This window comes from Ctenopharyngodon idella, chromosome 11, assembly GCF_019924925.1.
Source record: "Ctenopharyngodon idella isolate HZGC_01 chromosome 11, HZGC01, whole genome shotgun sequence".
Classification (NCBI taxonomy): Eukaryota; Metazoa; Chordata; class Actinopteri; order Cypriniformes; family Xenocyprididae; genus Ctenopharyngodon; species Ctenopharyngodon idella.
In genome coordinates this window covers 395,704-415,206 of record NC_067230.1, presented here as the reverse complement: position 1 = coordinate 415,206, position 19,503 = coordinate 395,704, and the positions used below count along the sequence as shown (strand labels likewise).

General features: G+C 45.1%; 2 protein-coding genes across 3 annotated transcripts in view; one reads left to right on the top strand and one right to left on the bottom strand.

The window, feature by feature from the left end:
• gdf11 (growth differentiation factor 11) overlaps positions 1-19,503 on the top strand; it is an 82,256-nt gene that overhangs the window by 47,170 nt on the left and 15,583 nt on the right. The window lies entirely within an intron of this gene.
• Positions 1,617-3,741, bottom strand: LOC127522705 (translation initiation factor IF-2-like). 2 transcript variants are annotated; one of them, XM_051912955.1, is made up of 2 exons: positions 2,458-3,741; positions 1,617-2,349 (listed from the first exon to the last, which is right to left on the bottom strand). In XM_051912955.1, exons 1-2 carry the CDS (start codon positions 3,739-3,741, stop codon positions 1,951-1,953), a joined length of 1,683 nt encoding a protein of 560 aa, XP_051768915.1. In that variant the 3' UTR covers positions 1,617-1,950. The 2 variants fall into 2 exon arrangements, with proteins under 2 accessions (XP_051768915.1, XP_051768916.1); XM_051912956.1 differs by having other exon boundaries at positions 1,617-2,322.

The following is a 19,503-nucleotide window of genomic DNA, read 5'->3' as shown; positions in this document are numbered from 1 at the left end:
CCTAGCAACCATTTAGAGCACCCTAGCAACCCCAAGCATAGAGGGATATCTTCAAATCTGAATATCATAGAGGCATGGTGGTTAGTTTATATCTTTCATACTAGCAAGCAGCCTTTGGAGTATCATCATTGGCAGCTGCTAAGCCACTCCCTAGCAACCAAATAGAGTACCCTAGCAACCATTTTGCAAGGCCTATTTCTCTGTATCAGAACATCGTAGAGACATGGGGGTTGGTTTATATTGGCAAGCAGCCTTTGGAGTATCATCATTGGCAGCTGCCAAGCCACTCCCTAGCAACCAAACAGAGTACCCTAGCAACCGTTTTGAAAGACCTATATCTCTGCATCAGAACATCGTAGAGACATGGCGGTTGGTTCTTTTTGACTCATGCTAGCAAACTGGACTTGCAACATGCTACACATGCTAGCAGTGAATAGCTACGTGCTAATAGCAATTAGCTTAGGTTTTATACATGACACAAACAAGTAAAAATGTGTTAGCATCATGCTAGTAGCATACTAATTGAGTTAGCATCATGCTAGTAGCATGCTAATCATGTTAGCATCATGCTAGCAAACATGCTAATCATGTTAGCAGCTTGCCAAAATCACATTAGCAACATGCTAATCGTCTTAGCATCATGCTAGCAACATGCTAATCGTCTTAGCATCATGCTAGCAACATGCTAATTGTGTTACTATCATGCTAGCAACATGCTAATCGTGTTAGCATCATGCTAGCAAAATGCTAATTGTGTTAGCATCATGCTAGCAACATGCTAATCGTGTTACCATCATGCTAGCAAAATGCTAACATGCTAACAACATGTTAATCATGTTAGCATCTTGTTAAAAACATGTTAGCAACATGGTAATAATGCTAGCATCATGCTAATCATGTTAGCATCTTAGTAAAAACATGCTAGCAACATGCTAATCATGTTAGCATCATGCTAATCAAGAGTGCCGAGTTTTGCCACTGCAAGCACCATTCACATTTTCTTCAGGAAATGTACATTCTAGTTATTATTATTATTGTGAAAGCTGATAATGCATTACACTTTGTAAAAAAAGTTGTGCTCCATCCTTGATCATTACTCCAATAATAAGACTGACAAGCTGCATTAATCGACACATTTTTAGACAATATTGGAGCCACATCTGAATAACAGAACTACAGAAAGCAGGAGACATACAGACTAGAGTGTACGTTACACAATGTAGGAAACTTTTCCTCGTCGAAGCAGAGACCAGGAGACGTTGGGATATCTTTCAAGCAGAAGTTACTCTTTATTGAGAAACGCGCTGTGCGTCGCTGTAGTCATCCAAGTCCAACTAAGGCAGGGTACATTGTAGTTTATATACATTCAAGGGGGAGGGATACATACATTAGAGGTGGAGACAATCTAAACAAAGCATGCAAATGCAGTGCAGGAATCAGCCCGTTACCGGCATTTCCCCAGCCCTGATCTAATCAGCATAACAGTGTCATTCAAATGCATGGGTGCTAACCCAATCAGTCTGACAGTATTGCCCATACCTTCACATTATCATAGAGACAAAGGCAGAGCTGTGTCTTGAGCTTGTCATTGTAATGATGGGTCGGCAGAGCGGGGATCCATTTGCAAGCTTTTATTAAGAACAGTATTTATACAGGTAGACAGGGGCAAAGGCAGGAACATAAACAAGGACAGGCAATGGTCGAGGCAGGCGGCAGACAAACAGAATCAGGGTACAGGCAAGGATCAGGGCAGGCAGCAGAGAATCACAAAGAATAAACAGTCCAACGGAAACCAGGAAACAGTCCACAAGAAAACGCTTAGTAATGATCACCGGGGCAAATCAAGACTTCGCAAAGGGTGTGTGTGTGTGTGTGTCTTAAATAGTCCAGGTAATGATCTGCAGGTGTGTGTGGCAATTGGTGATTGGTGCATGTGATTGGAAGGGAGGATTATGGGAAGTGGAGTCCAGGAACTGACAGGAACAGACAGTGATCGTGACATAACGCCCCCCTTCCGGAAGGCGCGTCCTCGCGGCGTAAATGGCACAGATAGGGAGGGGGGGTGGGTACATTGGAGACCTGTTGGCAGACGGGAACGGGGTCTCCAATGCAGGTCCAGGAACTCGGGCAGCCACGGGGGGTCAGGTGCCACGGGCAGCCACGGCGGGTCAGGTGCCACGGGCAGCCACGGCGGGTCAGGTGCCACGGGCAGCCACGGCGGGTCAGGTGCCACGGATAGCCATGGTGGGTTAGGTTCCAAGGGCAGCCACGGCGGGTCAGGTGGCTTGGGCAACCACGGCAGGTCAGGTGGCTTGGGCAACCACGGCAGGTCAGGTGGCTTGGGCAACCACGGCAGGTCAGGTGGCTTAGGCGGCCACGGTAGGTCAGGTAGCTTGGGCGCCCATGGTAGGTCAGGGTCCGTAGCCGGCCACAGCAGTTCACAGGCGGTTGAAGGCCGTGGGCGTGTAAGGTCCCCACCCGCAAGCTCAAGCAATTCGGAGGCCGCTGATGATCGCGGCCGTGCAGGGTCCCCACCCACAAGCTCCCCACCCTCAGGTATATGGCCCCCCCCCAAAAAAAGTTCTTGGGGAATTCAACGGAGGCCGTGGCGGTTTCGTGGGTAAGGAGCTCGGGTGGCGCCGGCAGGGCGAGGAGCTCGGGTGGCGCCGGCAGGGCTAGGAGCTCGGGTGGCGCCGGCAGGCAAGCCTTCTTCCTCCTCCTCCTCCTCCGTTTACATGGTTGAGGCGGTGGCTCTATGCCTACCTCCTCTGAGGGCGCTGCAGCGGGCTCACGGGTTGGAGCGGACTCGCGGACTGGAGCTGGTTCTGGAGTGGACTCACTGGCTGGAACGACCCCTATGTTCCCAGACACTGGCGGGGCGGCCATCTTGCCCGTGGGCACTGGCAAAGCAGCCATCTTGTCCATAGCATCCAGAGAATTTGAGTGCGTCGCAACCGGCGAGCTTGAGTGCGTGGCAACCGGCGAGCTTGAGTGCGTGGCAACCGGCGAGCTTGAGTGCGTGGCAACCGGCGAGCTTGAGTGCGTGGCAACCGGCGAGCTTGAGTGCGTGGCAACCGGCGAGCTTGAGTGTGAAGCGGCCGGCGGAGGCTTAGGAATGCCAGCCGCTCGTACTGAAGTCAGCGCTGGATCAGCCACACTGGAACGCAACCCACTCCGCTCCCAAACAGATCCAGAGACGTGATGTAATTCTAGAGGATCAACGGAGACTTGACTTGGCTCTGGAAGATCAGCGGAGACATGATGTGATGATGTTGTGGCCGCCATTTTGTGCAGGCTCTCTTTAGAAGCAGCCATTACATGGGGGGACGAGGTGTCGCGTTCCTCCGCGACACCCACAGTAAAAAGTGAACCAACAGTAAGCAGGGCAAAGTCCAGAAATTCCACGAACGACCCTCGGGGACCATTAATAAGTAAGTAGTCCTTCAATGGTTCGTTTAATCCATAGCCAAAGAAGTCAATGAGGGCACAGTCAGGCAGGTCAGAGAAATAGGCAATGTCTAAAAACTTCTGAATGTGGTCCTCGAGTGTACAATTACCTTGCCGAAGGCGGACGAGACGTATTGCTGGGTCCATGCTAAGGCTGGAAGCGCTCGTAGAAGCTGCTGGATCGTTTGATGGTGAAGTCTTCTGTAATGATGGGTCGGCAGAGCGGGGATCCATTTGCAAGCTTTTATTAAGAACAGTATTTATACAGGTAGACAGGGGCAAAGGCAGGAACATAAACAAGGACAGGCAATGGTCGAGGCAGGCGGCAGACAAACAGAATCAGGGTACAGGCAAGGATCAGGGCAGGCAGCAGAGAATCACAAAGAATAAACAGTCCAACGGAAACCAGGAAACAGTCCACAAGAAAACGCTTAGTAATGATCACCGGGGCAAATCAAGACTTCGCAAAGGGTGTGTGTGTGTGTGTGTCTTAAATAGTCCAGGTAATGATCTGCAGGTGTGTGTGGCAATTGGTGATTGGTGCATGTGATTGGAAGGGAGGATTATGGGAAGTGGAGTCCAGGAACTGACAGGAACAGACAGTGATCGTGACAGTCATGCCAAATGGTCAGGAAGTGCATAAAGACACCTGGGCTGCCTGATTTGATTTTCTTAGAATGTCATCCTTTTTACCTTAAAATGCTAAATACAATGTACTTCACCATAGTATTTCATGTGATGTTACGTCAGGATGTAGGATCAGCAGATCTTAAACAGATTTGTAATCCCACAACAACATAACATACAAAACTATGAATTTTGAACGATCGCTAGAAAATATAAACATCAATTATTAATCATACTTACAGGTTGAGATTCAGAGGAGCAAGCTGGTCCAAATAAACTGGGCATTGATCCATATTTTAAGACCAAGCGTTTTGTGAATCCTGCATTAAACTCCCAGAGGTTTGAGAAGCAGTCATCAGTAAAATGACGGGAACACAACAAAAGATTGTACTGCTGTGGTATTGTTGAAAAAAAGAATTTTCCCTGGCTAATGTTCCGTTATGACATCACAACGAAACGGCTTGGGATTCGTTTTACTAACTACTCGTTTAATTGTCTCTGAGTCGACTCTTATTTTTGAAAGACAATAACTTTATATACGGTGCACTTTCAGATTTAAAACTTTGCAGGATGTTTTCATTCACTTAGAGCTATGTTACACACTACATAAAAGGTCATTTTCAAAAATCCATAATAGGGGCACTTTAAATAGGGGGTGCAATTTCTGCATGCTCATCTTTTAGCAAATTATCCATAAAGTACAAAAATGTGCTTTCGTTTGTGATTGCTTGTTTAGAGTGTGTTGCAGCATGAGAAAACCCTTAATTGCATATTCTTTGTTGCTGGGTAGACTTTGTCTGGGCTCACGAAAGAATAGAGGAGCAACCCAACTGTTGCAGATGTCTTGCAAAAACTCTTTGTCCATGATTTGAAAAAAAACTAGCATCTTCCATAGATTGAGCAATCTTATGATCATTCACAGTGTAGGAAAAAACTAAATGACCAATTCAACATCAGGCACTAACAGAATAGATTCCTCATAAATGGCTTCTAGAAGTTGTTGCCATTGTGGATTAACATTTAACTTCTCTTTTACTTTGATTTGACTGTAGCATGGACGACAAAGTAGATGTTAAGTTTGGCAGTACAGTCATTGTTATAATCATTATTTAATGAATTAGTGATTAGTTTTGATACGTTCATACAGTAGCAATACCAATGTTAATAGCTATAAGTGAAGAAATATTACCATTTTGTCACTCAAATGTGATATATTTTGTTAAATGACAGTGAAATTACTTGACATACCCAGGTTTGAGGTGCTCACTTTTGTGTCACTCAGGTTAGATGATGGATACTTTGCCTACACATCACTTCCTGTCTGTTAATTTGGCTACATCACACTATGGTAGTGATGGTAGAAATGGAGCTTTTCAAAACTCTGAATCAACTGAACCAACTGCTTTGCAAAAAGGCAGGGGCTCAAATTTAAAAAAGGTGCATGTATCACTGTAATTTATATATATGTATAGGCCTGTTATTTATACAAGTTAGTTCTGTTTCTCAGATCTGAATGGCTGAGAGTTTTTTCCAGCCATGCGATATTCTACTAAGATCACATGGTAATCGTTTTTCAATGTGTATCACTCTGCTTGTTTCTGCCGAATCTATACTAGCAGCATTTCTCACAGCAAGTGTAAATGGCAGAATGGCAGTATTGAGAAAGTTGTCTGTTAGTGATTGTGATTTCGACTTCAGTAAAAGTTGCATTATTACACCATTAGATGGCAGCAAACACTGTCTTTATGAGTGAAGACTTTTATGTGAAAGGGACTTGAACAAGGTTGTAAACAAGGATACAGAGTTTCTTGTGATACAGAGTTTTCTGAGCACTTGGCTCGTTGGTCTGACGCGGCGCACCGGCAGACAAACGAATCAAGTGATGACCGACCCTCCTCGGAAGATCGGTGGAGGCCGCTGCGCCCTGACGCACACTGGGTGGCAGGGTTGGCAGAACGGCCCCCTGAGGGCGCCGAAGGGGAACAGGTACCAGATTTTTTAATACCCGAACCCCTCCGGGAGGGGCTGCCCTCATGAGTCCCGGACAGCTGGTGTCAGGACTTCTTCTTTGAAGCCTTCCGGGAAATAATGACGGTCCTTAGATCCGCCCTACCCCCGGAAGGCTTTGCCTGTACTGACCGCCCCGGTCCCCAAGCTCTCTGTGGGGGAGCACGGGTGGCCACACTGGCCTTCTGTTGCGCTCTGTGCGCCGAGGAGCCGGCTATCGGCTGAGGCTGCTCCCGCTCAGCAGCCCCAGGGGGATGAATACGGCGGGGAAGGAATCTCTGGAAGGCTGCTGATTGTTTACGTGTCTCCTGGAACCTATCGACGACAGATGACACTGCGTCGCCGAATAGGCCCACAGGAGACAGCGGCGCATCCATGAGGATGTTCTTATCTTTTTCTTTCATGTCTGACAAATTGAGCCACAGGTGCCTTTCCGTGGCCACCAAGGCTGCCATAGAGCGGCCGATTGATTTGGCCGTCTCCTTGGTGGCCCGGAGAGCTAGATCTGTCGCTCTTCTAAGCTCCTGTATAGACTCAAATGTCGTTTCCCCGCTTTCATCTATCTCCCCCAGCAGGTCAGCCTGATAAGCTTGCAAAATGGACATTGTATGAAGGCAAGCTGCAGCCTGACCTGCTGCCGAATAAGCCTTGCCCACCAAGCCTGATGTTGTCTTTAACGGCTTAGTGGGCAATGTCGGGGTCTTGAGGGACGATGCAGACTCGGGCGAGAGATAGCTCGCAAGCGTCTCTTCGACCCGAGGTATCGCCCCATAGCCGTGGTGTTTCAGCCCCACGATGAGGGCTGAACACACGATATTGAACTGGTCTATTCCACAACCTCGACACCTCGGTGTGGAGGTCGGGAAAGAACGGCAGACCCCGACGCTGGGGTAGTGACCGTGCGGGGAGAAAGCGCTCATCAAGCTTACTTTTTGGTTTCGTTTCGCTTCTCTCCGCGGGCCAGTCTATTTTTAGCTTATCGACTGCCCTGGTTACTACCTCCAGCAGCTCCTCATAAGCTGGAGACGAGGATGGCGGGTCCTCATCTCCAGCCTCGACGCTCACCACGTCAACCTCCTCGGAGGAAGATATGTTGAGCGTCGGTGTCTCCCTCCGGGGGGAAGAAACCGCAGCGCGTGCTTCCACCGCCAAAGGAGAGACACTGGGTCTGGCAGGTAAGGGGAGCGATAAGGCAGAGCCCGTCTCTCCCCCCTCTGCCAGATCCATTTGTGATCCCCACGAATGCAGCCTCCGCTGTGCCTCGGCAGCAGCGGGACCTGATCCGCGGGGGGAACACTCGCCGCGGCACCCTCCTCAAAGAGTGCCCGGCGTGATCTTAACACTCTGAGAGTGAGCCGCTCGCAGTGTACACAGACAGCCCCCTCGAGAGCTGCCTGTGCATGCTCAACTCCCAGGCAAACAACACACATCTCGTGTGTGTCCCCACCCGAGATGAATCGTGTGCAGGGAGGCACACACTTAATGAACTGCTGTTTGTTTGTTTTTTCCGCCATTTTCATATATATATATCTCGTGTCTTTGTGGTGCTTTGAAACTCTTGTCCTCAGACGAAGAGATCACTGTGCAAAAGCAACGGGACAAACAACACTAAATAAGACACACAAGATACAGAGAGCGCTTGCTGAAGACAACAGAAGCTAGCGTTCTTTGTTCTGGGTATGCTTTATAGTTTCCTGGTCCGTGACGTCACCCGCCTCTGACGTCTCGTCTCACCATTGGTTGGATACAGAAGTGCTTCACGACGCAATCACGAAGAGGGTTCCCATCACGTCATTCGACGTAGCGTCGATAGTTCCCACGAAAGGGAACTAAGGTTAAACTGAATGAAAAACAAGCTCAGCCATCACTCTAAAGTTGGTAAGCTGTTTATATTTTTAATGTTTCAGTTTTTAACTAATACCCTGTCTACACCAGACACGAGCGGTGCAATGCAACACAAATTGTAAAAAGGTTCCTCTACCTACATTTTTCTAAACTCCAAAAATGACATACAATTTACTGCAGTTTCCAACTGAAATAAACACAAGAGGCAGTAAAATAGTAAAATACCAACAACTTTGACTCCCTTTTACAAAGATTATGATTACAGTGACAAAATATTGATTAATAATGACTTATTTTCACGCAGGTCCTTATACAATACTATGTTGTGACCTCAGAACACTTAGTGCCACATAATGCATAATCATGTACATTTTGACATTTGAACTTATGACATAACCAGCTCCATATGTTTGGCTTTTCTGTTGTAATAAGCTTGCTTTATCGCTCACCTGGTACAGCATTGCACTTGTGGAGCCCTTGGATACGAGTCACATGAAACATGAGTCATGATAAAAGAGCTTCTAGAAGCAGCTAAAATGGCATGGTTGCTTCAGCAAATACATCTTTATCTCACAATTGCTTTTGTTAACACTATTGTTTAGGTTTAGGGTCAGGTTTAGTGTAGGCGGTATGTTAGGCCGGACATTTCATTCCCAAACTGCTGCAAAATGTAAAACAACCAACATAATAAAACGTTGTCAGATACACATCTGTTTCTGATAAAACCAAACTTACTTTTTGCGCCACTCACTGGGCATTGAAAGTTGCACGAAATGTGCAAGAAGCAACGTAATATCATTTTGAACAAACGTCACCCCATACAAGTTGTTCCAATGAGCATGGGTTGACAAAAATTATTATGAGATCAGTTAAAACGTCATTTTAAATGAGATCAGTTAAAATGTCTCGGGTTACTTGTGTAACCCTGGTTCCCTGAATAGGGAATGAGACGCTGCGTGGAGACGCATTGGGATCACCTCTGCGTGATTACGTCTTGAAACACTTGTGAAATCGAACCAATGGCAGGACGTCAGAGGCGGGTGATGTCACGGACCAGGAAACTATAAAGCACACCTGAGAACAAAGAACGGCAGCTTCTGATTGGCTAAAGCAAGACGCTCACAGGCATGCAGGGAGTATGGCAGGGTGACGCAGCGTCTCGTTCCCTATTCAGGGAACCAGGGTTACACAAGTAACCCGAGACGTTCCCTTTCATGGGAACTTTGAGCTGCATCGAGACGCATTGGGAACCCTATCCCAACTACGCCATAATGCCCAGTGCCTGTCTGTTATCACTAAGACGAGAGCACAGCGGACCCCGGAGTGGAGCCCAAATCAAGGTTGTAAAACCTAATAAAGGTATGCTGAGAGGAACACCCAGCCGCATCACATATCTCATGGAGGGGAACCCTCGAGATCAAAGCCTTTGAGGCAGCCATACCCCTAGTAGAGTGAGCCCGGACAGCCAAGGGTGAATGCTGTCTGGAGGACTCATAAGCAAGAGAGATGGCCTCAACCACCCACTTGCTCATTCTCCTGATCCAGATTAGTAAAAGGAGGAGGACAAAAGGCCTGCAGTACAATCGGTCCTGGGATGTTGGTGGGGACCTTGGGTATATAACCAGGTCTGGGATGAAGGGAAGCCCTGACCATACCAGGTGCAAATTCCAAACATGAGGGAGCAACCGAAAGTGCTTGAAGATCTCCGATTCTTTTGAGAGATGAAATTGCCAACAGGAAGATAGTTTTAAGAGTGAGGAATCTCTCAGACACCTCCTCTATTGGTTCAAAGGGAGCCTCAGCTAACCCTTCCAACACAATAGCCAAGTCCCAGGCCGGAGTTCTTGTACGCACAGAAGGCCTCAGCCTTCCACAGAAGATCAGGAGCATGATAAGCGGAAATAGCCGCTATATAGACCTTCAAGGTAGAAGGAGATAAACCATCCGAGAATTTTTTTTGGAGAAATTGCAGCACAAGACTGATAGAAGAGTGGAACGGGTCCAACTGACGTTGTTTACACCAGGTAGAAAACAACTTCCATTTATATGCAACTTCCATTTATATACCAGAGACTGCTAGGAGTCCACCACTGTAGGGAGGACCCTGTTGAACTGGAGCGGGCGAGACCCGAAATGAATTCTATAACCCTTTTCTATTGTGAGCAGTACCCATTGAGAAATATTTGGAAAAAGTTTCCATTCTACCAGAACCTCTGGTGTTTTTTGAGCATTCGACTCAGCGCCCTGAAGCGGCGAACCAGCAGGGAACAACCGAATCCAATGTCGACCGGCCCTCCTCAGAGGGTCGATGGAGACCGCTGTGCCCTGAAACACACAAGGTGGCAGGGTTGGCAGAACGGCCCCCTGAGGGCGTAAAGGACCCTCTTTGGAGGGGGGCTGCCCTTGAAGGTCCCACGCCACTGGCGTCAGGACCTCTTCGAAGCCTTCTTGGCAATAATGACAGTCCTCAGATCTGTCTTACCCCACGAAGACTTTGGCTGTGTCGCCTGTCCCTGCCCCCAAGCTTTCTGCGGGGGAGCACGGGTGGCAACACTTTCTTTTTTCTTTTTTTTTTTGAACGGTCAGACCAGTGCCCTGAAACGGCGAAACGGCAGGGAACATCTGAACTGACCGCTCTACGACCCTCCTTTTCTCAGAGGATCGCTGGAAACAGCTGCGCCCTGAAAGCACACGAGGTGGCAGGGTTGGCAGACCGGCCTCCTCTTTTAAATTCCTCAGAATTTAATGTATTCAATATTTCATTTAATCCTCAAATTAAATGCAGCCAGAAACAAACAGTCAAGAATGGCTGAATGACAGGTTGAATATATTAGAATACAAAAAGAATTATAGCTCATAATAGTTTGCAAGGGATTATAGGGAAAAGAGAGAAAGGGAAACTCCCGTCTGCTCAGTTCCCTCCGAATATATATATAAATACATATATATATATAAATTACGGGCACGTAATCTATGCGCAGCCTCGGCAAACGTGAGATCCAAGCCATATATTCTTTATTGCAGACCTAATCCACGCGCTGCCTCGGCAAATGCGAGATCCGAGCCTTGCATTAGACTTTTATTCCCTCGAGAATAAAGCCAACAGGAGTGGAGCTAAAAACTCCCGCTAGAGCATGCTTCTCTTTACACTTCGGGACATTTTTATGAATGAACACTGTCAGCCCCATGTGAGCTGACGTGCATGCTCCACTAACAGCAAACAACACATCGATCGTGTGTATCCCCACTCGCTTTGCAGTGTAGCACAGGGAGGAACACGATTCAAACTGCTGTTCGTTATGTCTTCAATATTTGTAAGTTTACAAAATCAGAAAAGATATTTGATTTAATTTCTCAAAATTAAATGGAGCAAATAAACAATCAGACAAGTATATCACGGTCTGAATATTTCAAATAAACACATAATAATCATGGCTTTCAAACACAACTGGTTTGTTTTTGATGTTAGAATAATAGACGTGTGATTTGAAAACACGATATGTGTGTGAGGTGGTGAGTCCTCAGATCGATATCACAATATCCACCTCCTCAGAGCTGGACATGTGAAGTACCGGTGCCTCAACCCGGGGGGAAGAAACCGCAGAGCGTGCTTCCACCTGGGAAACGACACTGAACCTGGCAGGTAAGAGCAGAGAAAGGGCGGCGCCCGTCTCTAACCCCTCTGCCAGATTCATCTGCGAACCCCATGATCTGAGCCGCCGCTCTGCCCCGGCAGAAGCGGGACCCGACCACGAGGAACGCGAGCCGCGGCGCCCTCCTCAAAGAGCGCCCGGCGGGAGCAGAGAGGTTCTATATTAAACTTATCACAATACTCGCAAGCAACCCCCTCGAGGGCTGCCTGGGCATGCTCCGCTCCCATACAAACAACACAGAGCTCGTGTGTATCCCCACCCGTGAAGTAATGAGGGTAGGGAGAAGCACATGGTCTGAACTGCTGTTTGCTCGCCATTATAGTGTCTTTTATATACAAATATATATATATATATATATATATATATATATATATATATATATATATATATGTGTGTGGTGTAACACTGATACTCTTGTCCTCAAACAAAAGAGATCGTTTCTGTATATGTAATTGACAGACAACACCAAATAAGACACACGATAACACAGAGCGCTTGCTGAAGACACAGAAGCTGGCGTTCTTTGTTCTCAGGTGTGCTTTATAGTTTCCTGGTCCGTGACGTCACCCACCTTTGATGTCCCGCCATTGGTTCGATTTCACAAGTGCTTCAAGACGTAATCATGCAGAGGTGATCCCAATGCATCTCGACGCAGCTCGAAGTTCCCATGAAAGGGAACCATATATTAGAAACATTCAGGGTTCACCAGATTAACACCCCCTCTGACCATAAAAATTCTTAAACATTTTGAAAACAGTATTACATAGCAAAGACTTGTTTGCTGAAATCAAGTGCCTTGCCCAGTTTGATACTCGCTCTGAACCACAGATTTAAATTAAATATTAATAATTAATTAATTAATTAACACTTTATGAAGTAGTGTTTCATCACTACTTGATTTTGTGTTTTCATCACTACCCATCAGAAAATCTTCCTAGAAAATACTAGAAAATTAATCTAACCATTTTTGTTTGGACCATTTTGACACAATCAACTAGTCTGCAGTATTGTTTTTAGGCAGTTATGGAGAAAACAGATATCATTGCCACAGAGCTGACCTTGACCTTCAAACTAAATCTGGCTTTGAATAACAACCCCCCTCTTGCAACACCAGGAATGTAAAAGGCTGCCAGTGTTGACCTTTGGCCCTGTTTCTTAACTGAACCCACATCTCTAAATAACCCCTTGACCCGTGTTCAGGTTGCCTAAGTAACCTCTAATTTACCTATGAGTGACAGCTCCATGTTCTTTATGCATGCAGAGTGAGGGAGGCACATTCCTCTTTGTGGATGGACAATAATAAAAGAAATCATGGGCTCTTGAGCATTATCTACTTGGAGCCTAATGAGCAATGTACAGGTGTTTTCCTTTTAGTTTATTTCTAAAGATAATATTAATTAAATTTTGCAAGCATTTACCTTTACTTACAATACCCTTTCTAAACTCTTAACACAAAAACACACACCCACATAACTAACTTATCAAAACACAGCAAACCTGACTTAATAGCTAATCATTCTGTCAAAATACTAGCACATTTTCTATCCAACAGGAACATAGTATAGCCAATTATAGTACACTGACTGTCAAAATACTAAACAGTTGACTCTACATTCGAATGTGTGCATTTTTGGCAACACAGTCTAAAAGTGATCAGTCATCATTACTTTATAAAATGTACAGTAGTAAAAATATTAAGTGACAGAACTGCTGCAGTAAGCTTTATGAAATTGCAGAACATCCAACATGCAGAAATGCTTTTTATTACTTATCAATCCTTCACAGTCTTCAGCTAAGATGTCTCTGCAGTTGGCATCCATTGCATCCAGCAGGGACATATGAGCATATAGCAGATGATCACTGCCATCTTCAGGTAGAAAAAAAAATCCTCAATAGGGTTGAAGAAAGGCAAGTAGGGGGGAAAGAAATAGGAAAAGTAACTTGGATGGACTGCAAGCCAGTTTATCTTTTGCATGTGAATGGTGGAATACATTGTACCATGCAATCACAAATGACCTCATGTTTCTTCCTACATGTTCCCTTTCAGCTTTAGGTCAACTAAAAACAAAAGAAGGTGTTTATTGTTGTAGGGAACAATCTGGAATTTCTGCAGGACCAAACCAGCCCTCAAGATTGCAAGCAAACATTGTGATATTTGCTCCTCTTTGACCCAGCACATCACTCAGCTCTTTCCCGGTGATGTTTCTTCCACCTCAATGTGTTTTTGGTTAGACCCTCCAGGTTAAACCCTCCCTCTTTTACATAAATTATTTAATGTGGGGCCTAATTAGCATCCAATTTAATGTCTGTGAAAGAAATCAAAAACAGTATGTATAAATGCTTTTCAGTATGTACTACTGTCTGCACTGTAACCCATATTTACAAGTAGAGTTCATTATAGAACAATGCATAATAGATAATGGATGACACCATATGTGGACACATTGCTGCCGGAGTTCCTTGACCCATTTACTGTTCCTTTCAAAAGTAACTGTGTTTAACTGTTTAATTTGAATCAATTTTGGTCAGAGTCCAAGCACTGGTAGCCAGGCTGATGTTTTCCACATTGTGAAATACAGGTTGTCCTTTTTTGGTCTGTATTTCTCACAGTTTTATTGCAGTGTCGCCACTGACACATCCAACAATGGCATGCTCTTGGACTTCACTGAGAAGCTTTCCTCTTCTCTCAGATGGAGGAAGACGTTGCATCCTTGGAACAAATATACAACATATTTGCTTTGGAACTTGTTGCGTACAGTTACTTTAGAAGAAGCCGTTGTGAAATGCATTACTTCCCATCTAAAAAAATCCTGCATTGCTGGTAACCAGCATAAGGTATGTTTTGCATGCTGGGACTAGCATGGGATGCTTGTTTGTTGGTCCCCAGCATGGGAAGTGGGAGAGATGGTTGGGAGAAACCAGCTCAGTTTTGCTTGAGAACAGCATGACTATGCTAGTCCACCAGCTTGACCAGCGCTATACCCGCTCTAACCAACATAAACCAGCCTGGACCAACATAGAATTCATGCTGGTTTATGCTGGATTTTTCAGCAGGGTTAGCTGTTGGTTTCATGAAAATTCTGGATAACGGAAGCCACGGTTGCCCGTCTGAGATTAGGCTGGGCTTTTTATCCAGCCTCTGTTAGTGATAGACAGTGGTTTATCACATGGTCTATGATGGTGGCTCTTATTACATCTGTGACAAAAGCCCTTACTCTCCTTTGAACACCACCATGCATTCTTACTCCTCTCCCCCTACCTCTTCTTCTCGATTGTCCTGGTCCAACCATTCCTCTTTCTGATTTAACTACTTCTCTATCTCATCCAATTATTCTTCTCCCACATCCAGACATTATTTTTTTCGCTCTCTGCTCCTATGTGTTGTTCTGTATCCACAATGAACAGAACCAAACCAAAGAATTTATTTTTACTGTGTATGTCCATGGAACTTCAACAACTGGCTATGTCTCTGCTTGAGATTGGAGAATAGTCAGGTTATGCAGTTTTGAATATGTGACAACAGATTGGACAAAAAAGGAGGTTATCAAGTGTAACAAACTGTAACGGAATCCAAGCTTTTAGGCTTGGAAAAACAATATTTGAATTTTAATGTCACCTATGGATGGAAGTTCACTAAACAATATCAAGATTAATTAAAGCTGCAAGCAGCGTTAAAAGGGCCCTCGCACCTGTGCCACCACCACCCGGTGGCTTTAGAAAAACAGCACGGTGGGTAATATGCATTTAAGTATATAAATATAGGAGAACTACGTCAGTCATTTGTATTTGCCACACTTCCTGCTTCCTGACTATAACTAAATTTTAGCACGTAGATGTCTTCAGGCCAGGGCACTTGTCAAATATGTGAAGTTTGAGGCAGATTGGACATTATATGTTACAACTTCCTGTTTCATGACAATAATAGCATGCTTTAGCACTCAGCTAAGTGTTGCTAGCATGTTTTATAATGTTTGTAGCATGCTTAGTACTCAATTGCATATTTTAGTATGTTGCTAGTAGTGCATCACAGTGTTAAACATGTCACTTCCTGTTTCTCCTGTTGAAAAAAACAGCATATGCTGGTTGGGTATGTTTTGAAGCATGGAAGCTGGTTTGAGCTGGTTTATGCGGGTCAAGTGCTGGTCCTAAGCTGGAGTTAGTTGCTTAGGACCAGCACTTGACCAGCATTTGACCAGCTTAACCCTCTGGGATCTAAGGATTTTTGGGGCCCTGGAGAAGTTTTGACATGCCCTGACATTTGTGCTTTTTTCAGTTGCTTATAAACATTAATAGCAAAAGTGTCATTACACTGTATTCAGCATGAACTAGGCTACCATCATATGTGAGCAACATGGATGTACATGTTTGTGTTTTTGAGAGAATAACATTTATGCGTGGTAATTGAAAAAAAAAAACAAAAAAAACAAAAAAAACTTAAGTCACTGAAATACGGCCACAAAACAAATACTAAATATGTGTTCACAAGACTTCTGGGTATTGGTGGTTGTAGACTATAATTTTTGCATCAAAATGATGTAAAAATGATCCTGCCTACTCGTTCATATAAAACAATATAATGATTTTAATTTTGTAAGAAACTTTTTGTCAAGAAAGACAGTATGCGGGCAGTGTGAATCTCCATGAATAATGCTGTGATTCACACCTGAGAAGACAAAGACCTGCATAATGGCCCACATAATGACCCACATAATGAGCTCTTTTAGTCAGGTAGGCTATGTGAGAGGAAACTAAAAAAAAAAAATCAAGGTACAAAGTTTTTTTTTTTTTAGTTTAGTTTTTGTAGTTTATTCAGAATATAGTTAACAATATAAATGAGACACATTTTGAATAAATGAGGGCACATTTTGAGTATACAGTTTTACCTGCAAATAAATCCTGTTCAAAGATATAAGTGAACATCACTTAACTGGCATTCCAAGGTGTTTGGTGTTTCTTTGCACTGGAGAAAGAAAAAAAACCTTTCCTGCTTCCAGTCAGTGATATCACCATTATATTCATTCAGAATGTCCAGTGTGGGCCAATATCTGGTCACTATGATTCTCAAATCTGTGAGATAAAAGAAAAAGCCCTCTGTGAGCATGCTGATAACAGGATCATATCAGCTATTGTATTAATGTTAATATAATGTCCACTCTTAACAGAAAACATGATTTTTGTGATCTTATGCATGCATTTTTGCACATCATGTGAAGAAAATTTTGTATAGGCCTATTTTAAATTACAGTATTGGTCAAAAGATTGGACACATTACTATTTATAATGTTTTTGAAAGAAGTCTCATGCTCATCAAGCCTGCATTTATTTGATAAAACATACAGAAAAAAAAAAAAAAAAGAAAAAAAACAGCAATACTGTGAAATATTATTACAATTTAAAATAATGTTGTTCTATTTTAATATAAATGTTAATGTGCAGTTTAATACATTGCTAACACATTTTATTTCAGTATTTATTACATATTTCAGTCAATTTCACTCATCTCAGTAGCAATATAGTTTGTGAATAGCCAATGACAATTTACTAATGTAAGTTGTGTGTAGTAAACGAAACCGCACGTCGATCTGCCCCATTAATTCACACTGAGACACACAAAACTTGCAGGATTCGTATTTAAACAGTCTTTTTGTGGTTTAATATTCACAGACACTATATCGTGATTAGAATAAAGAACTTAAGAATAAAAAAAAACGTCTCGGGTTACGTATGTAACCCTGGTTCCCTGAATAGCATTGGGATCACCTCTGCGTGATTACGTCATGAAGCACTTGTGAAATCGAACCAATGGCATGACGGAACGTCAGAGGTGGGTGATGTCACAGACCAGGAAACTATAAAGCATACCCAGAACAAAGAACACCAGCTTCTGATTGGCTGAAGCAAGACGCTCACAGGCATGCAGGGAGTATGGCAAAGCGACGCAGCGTCTCGTTCCCTATTCAGGGAACCAGGGTTACATACGTAACCCGAGACGTTCCCTTTCATGGGAACTTCGAGCTGCGTCGAGACACGTTGGGAACCCTATGCCAAGTGCCTGTCTGTTATCTTACGACGAGAGCACAGCAGACCCCGGAGTGGAGCCTAAGTCAAGGTTATAAAACCTGATGAACGTATGCTGAGAGGACCACCCAGCCGCATCACATATATCATGGAGGGGGACCCCCGAGATTAAAGCCTTTGAGGCAGCCATACCCCTGGTAGAATGTGCCTGGACAGCCAAAGGAGAAGGCTGTCCGGTAGATTCATAAGCAAGTGAGATAGCCTCGACCACCCACTTGCTCATTCTCTGCTTAGACGCAGGGCCTCCCTTCTTAGGAGACCCGTAACAGATGAACAGCTGATCGGATTTGCGCCACAGGGCAGCTCTGTGGACATAAGTGTCTAGTGCCCTAACCGGGCAAAGCAGATTAAGCTTTTCCTGATCTGGACTGGAAAATGGAGGAGGACAGAAGGCCTGCAGTACAATCGGCCCTGGGACGTTGGTGGAGACCTTGGGTACATAACCATGTCTAGGATGAAGAAAAGCCTTGACCATACCAGGCGCAAATTCCAAACATGAGGGAGCAACCAAAAGTGCTTGAAGATCTCCAATTCTTTTGAGAGATGAAATAGCCAAAATGAAGATAGTTTTTAGAGTAAGGAATTTCTCCGAAACCTCTTCGAACGGCTCAAAGGGAGCGGAAGCTAGCCCTTCCAACACGACAGCCAAGTCCCAGGCCGGAGTTCTTGTATGTAGCGAAGGCCTCAGCCTCAGAGTATCACGAAGAAAGCGTATGACTAGGGGATCTCTTCCCACAGAAGAGTCCCCCAGAGGAGCATGATAGGCGGAAATAGCCGCTACATAGACCTTCAAAGTAGAAGGAGATAGACCATCCGAGAACTTTTCTTGGAGAAATTGCAGCACTAGGCTGATAGAACAATGGACAGGGTCCGACTGACGTTGTCTACACCAGGTAGAAAACAACTTCCATTTATACACATACAGCTTTCTTGTGGAAGGAGCTCTGGAGTGGAGTATGGTCTCCACAACCTCAGTTGAGAGACCAGATTCTATGAGCCTAGCCCCCTCAGAGGCCAGGCCCACAGTTTCCACAACTCCAGGCGGGGGTGAATTATCATGCCGCCCGCTTGAGACAGGAGGTCCTGTCTGAAGGGGATCTCCATAGGAGAGCCGTTGAGAAGCGACACAAGGTGCGTGAACCAAACTCGGGTCGGCCAGAACGGGGCTATCAATATGAGACGGACCCTGTCCCGGCGAACCCTCTCCAGAACTCCTGGGAGCAGAGCAATTGGGGTAAATGCGTACAGACATAGCCTCGGCCACATCTGTACCATGGCATCCAAACCCAGAGGGGCTGGATGAGTCAGAGAAAACCACAATGGGCAGTGAGTTGTTTCTTTCGAAGCAAATAGGTCGACTTCCGCTCGACCGAAGTTTTTCCATAAAAGCTCCACCACCTCGGGGTGGAGTCTCCATTCCCCAGCCTCGGCCCCTGCCTCAACAGGATGTCTGCCCCCACATTTTGATGCTCTGGGATGTAAGCCGCTCTCAGGGAGATTAGCTTCCCCTGGGCCCACAGGAGGATCCGATGGGCCAAGTTGCACAGGTGGCGAGACCTCAGACCCCCCTGATGGTTGATATAGGAGACCACCGACATGTTGTCCGTGCAGACCAACACATGATAGCCCCTCAGGTCTGGGAGGAAGTATTTGAGAGCTTGAAATACCGCCATCATTTCCAGTCGATTTATGTGCCAGGAAAGTAGATGGACTTCTTCGAAGGACTTCTTCGAAGCCTTCTTGCCGATAATGACAGTCCTCAGATCTGTCTTACCCCTCAAAGGCTTCGGCTGTGTCGCCTGTCCCTGTCCCCAAGCTCTCTGCGGGGGAGCACGGGTGGCGACAC

Excerpts from the sequence above, each read along its gene's own strand:
- LOC127522705 (XM_051912955.1), bottom strand. The coding sequence starts at position 3,741 with ATGTTCCTGCCTTTGCCCCTGTCTACCTGTATAAATACTGTTCTTAAT. Across the intron at positions 2,350-2,457 it reads TGGGGACCTTACACGCCCAC|GGTTGCCCAAGCCACCTGAC; the intron begins GGCCTTCAACCG and ends CTGACCTGCCGT.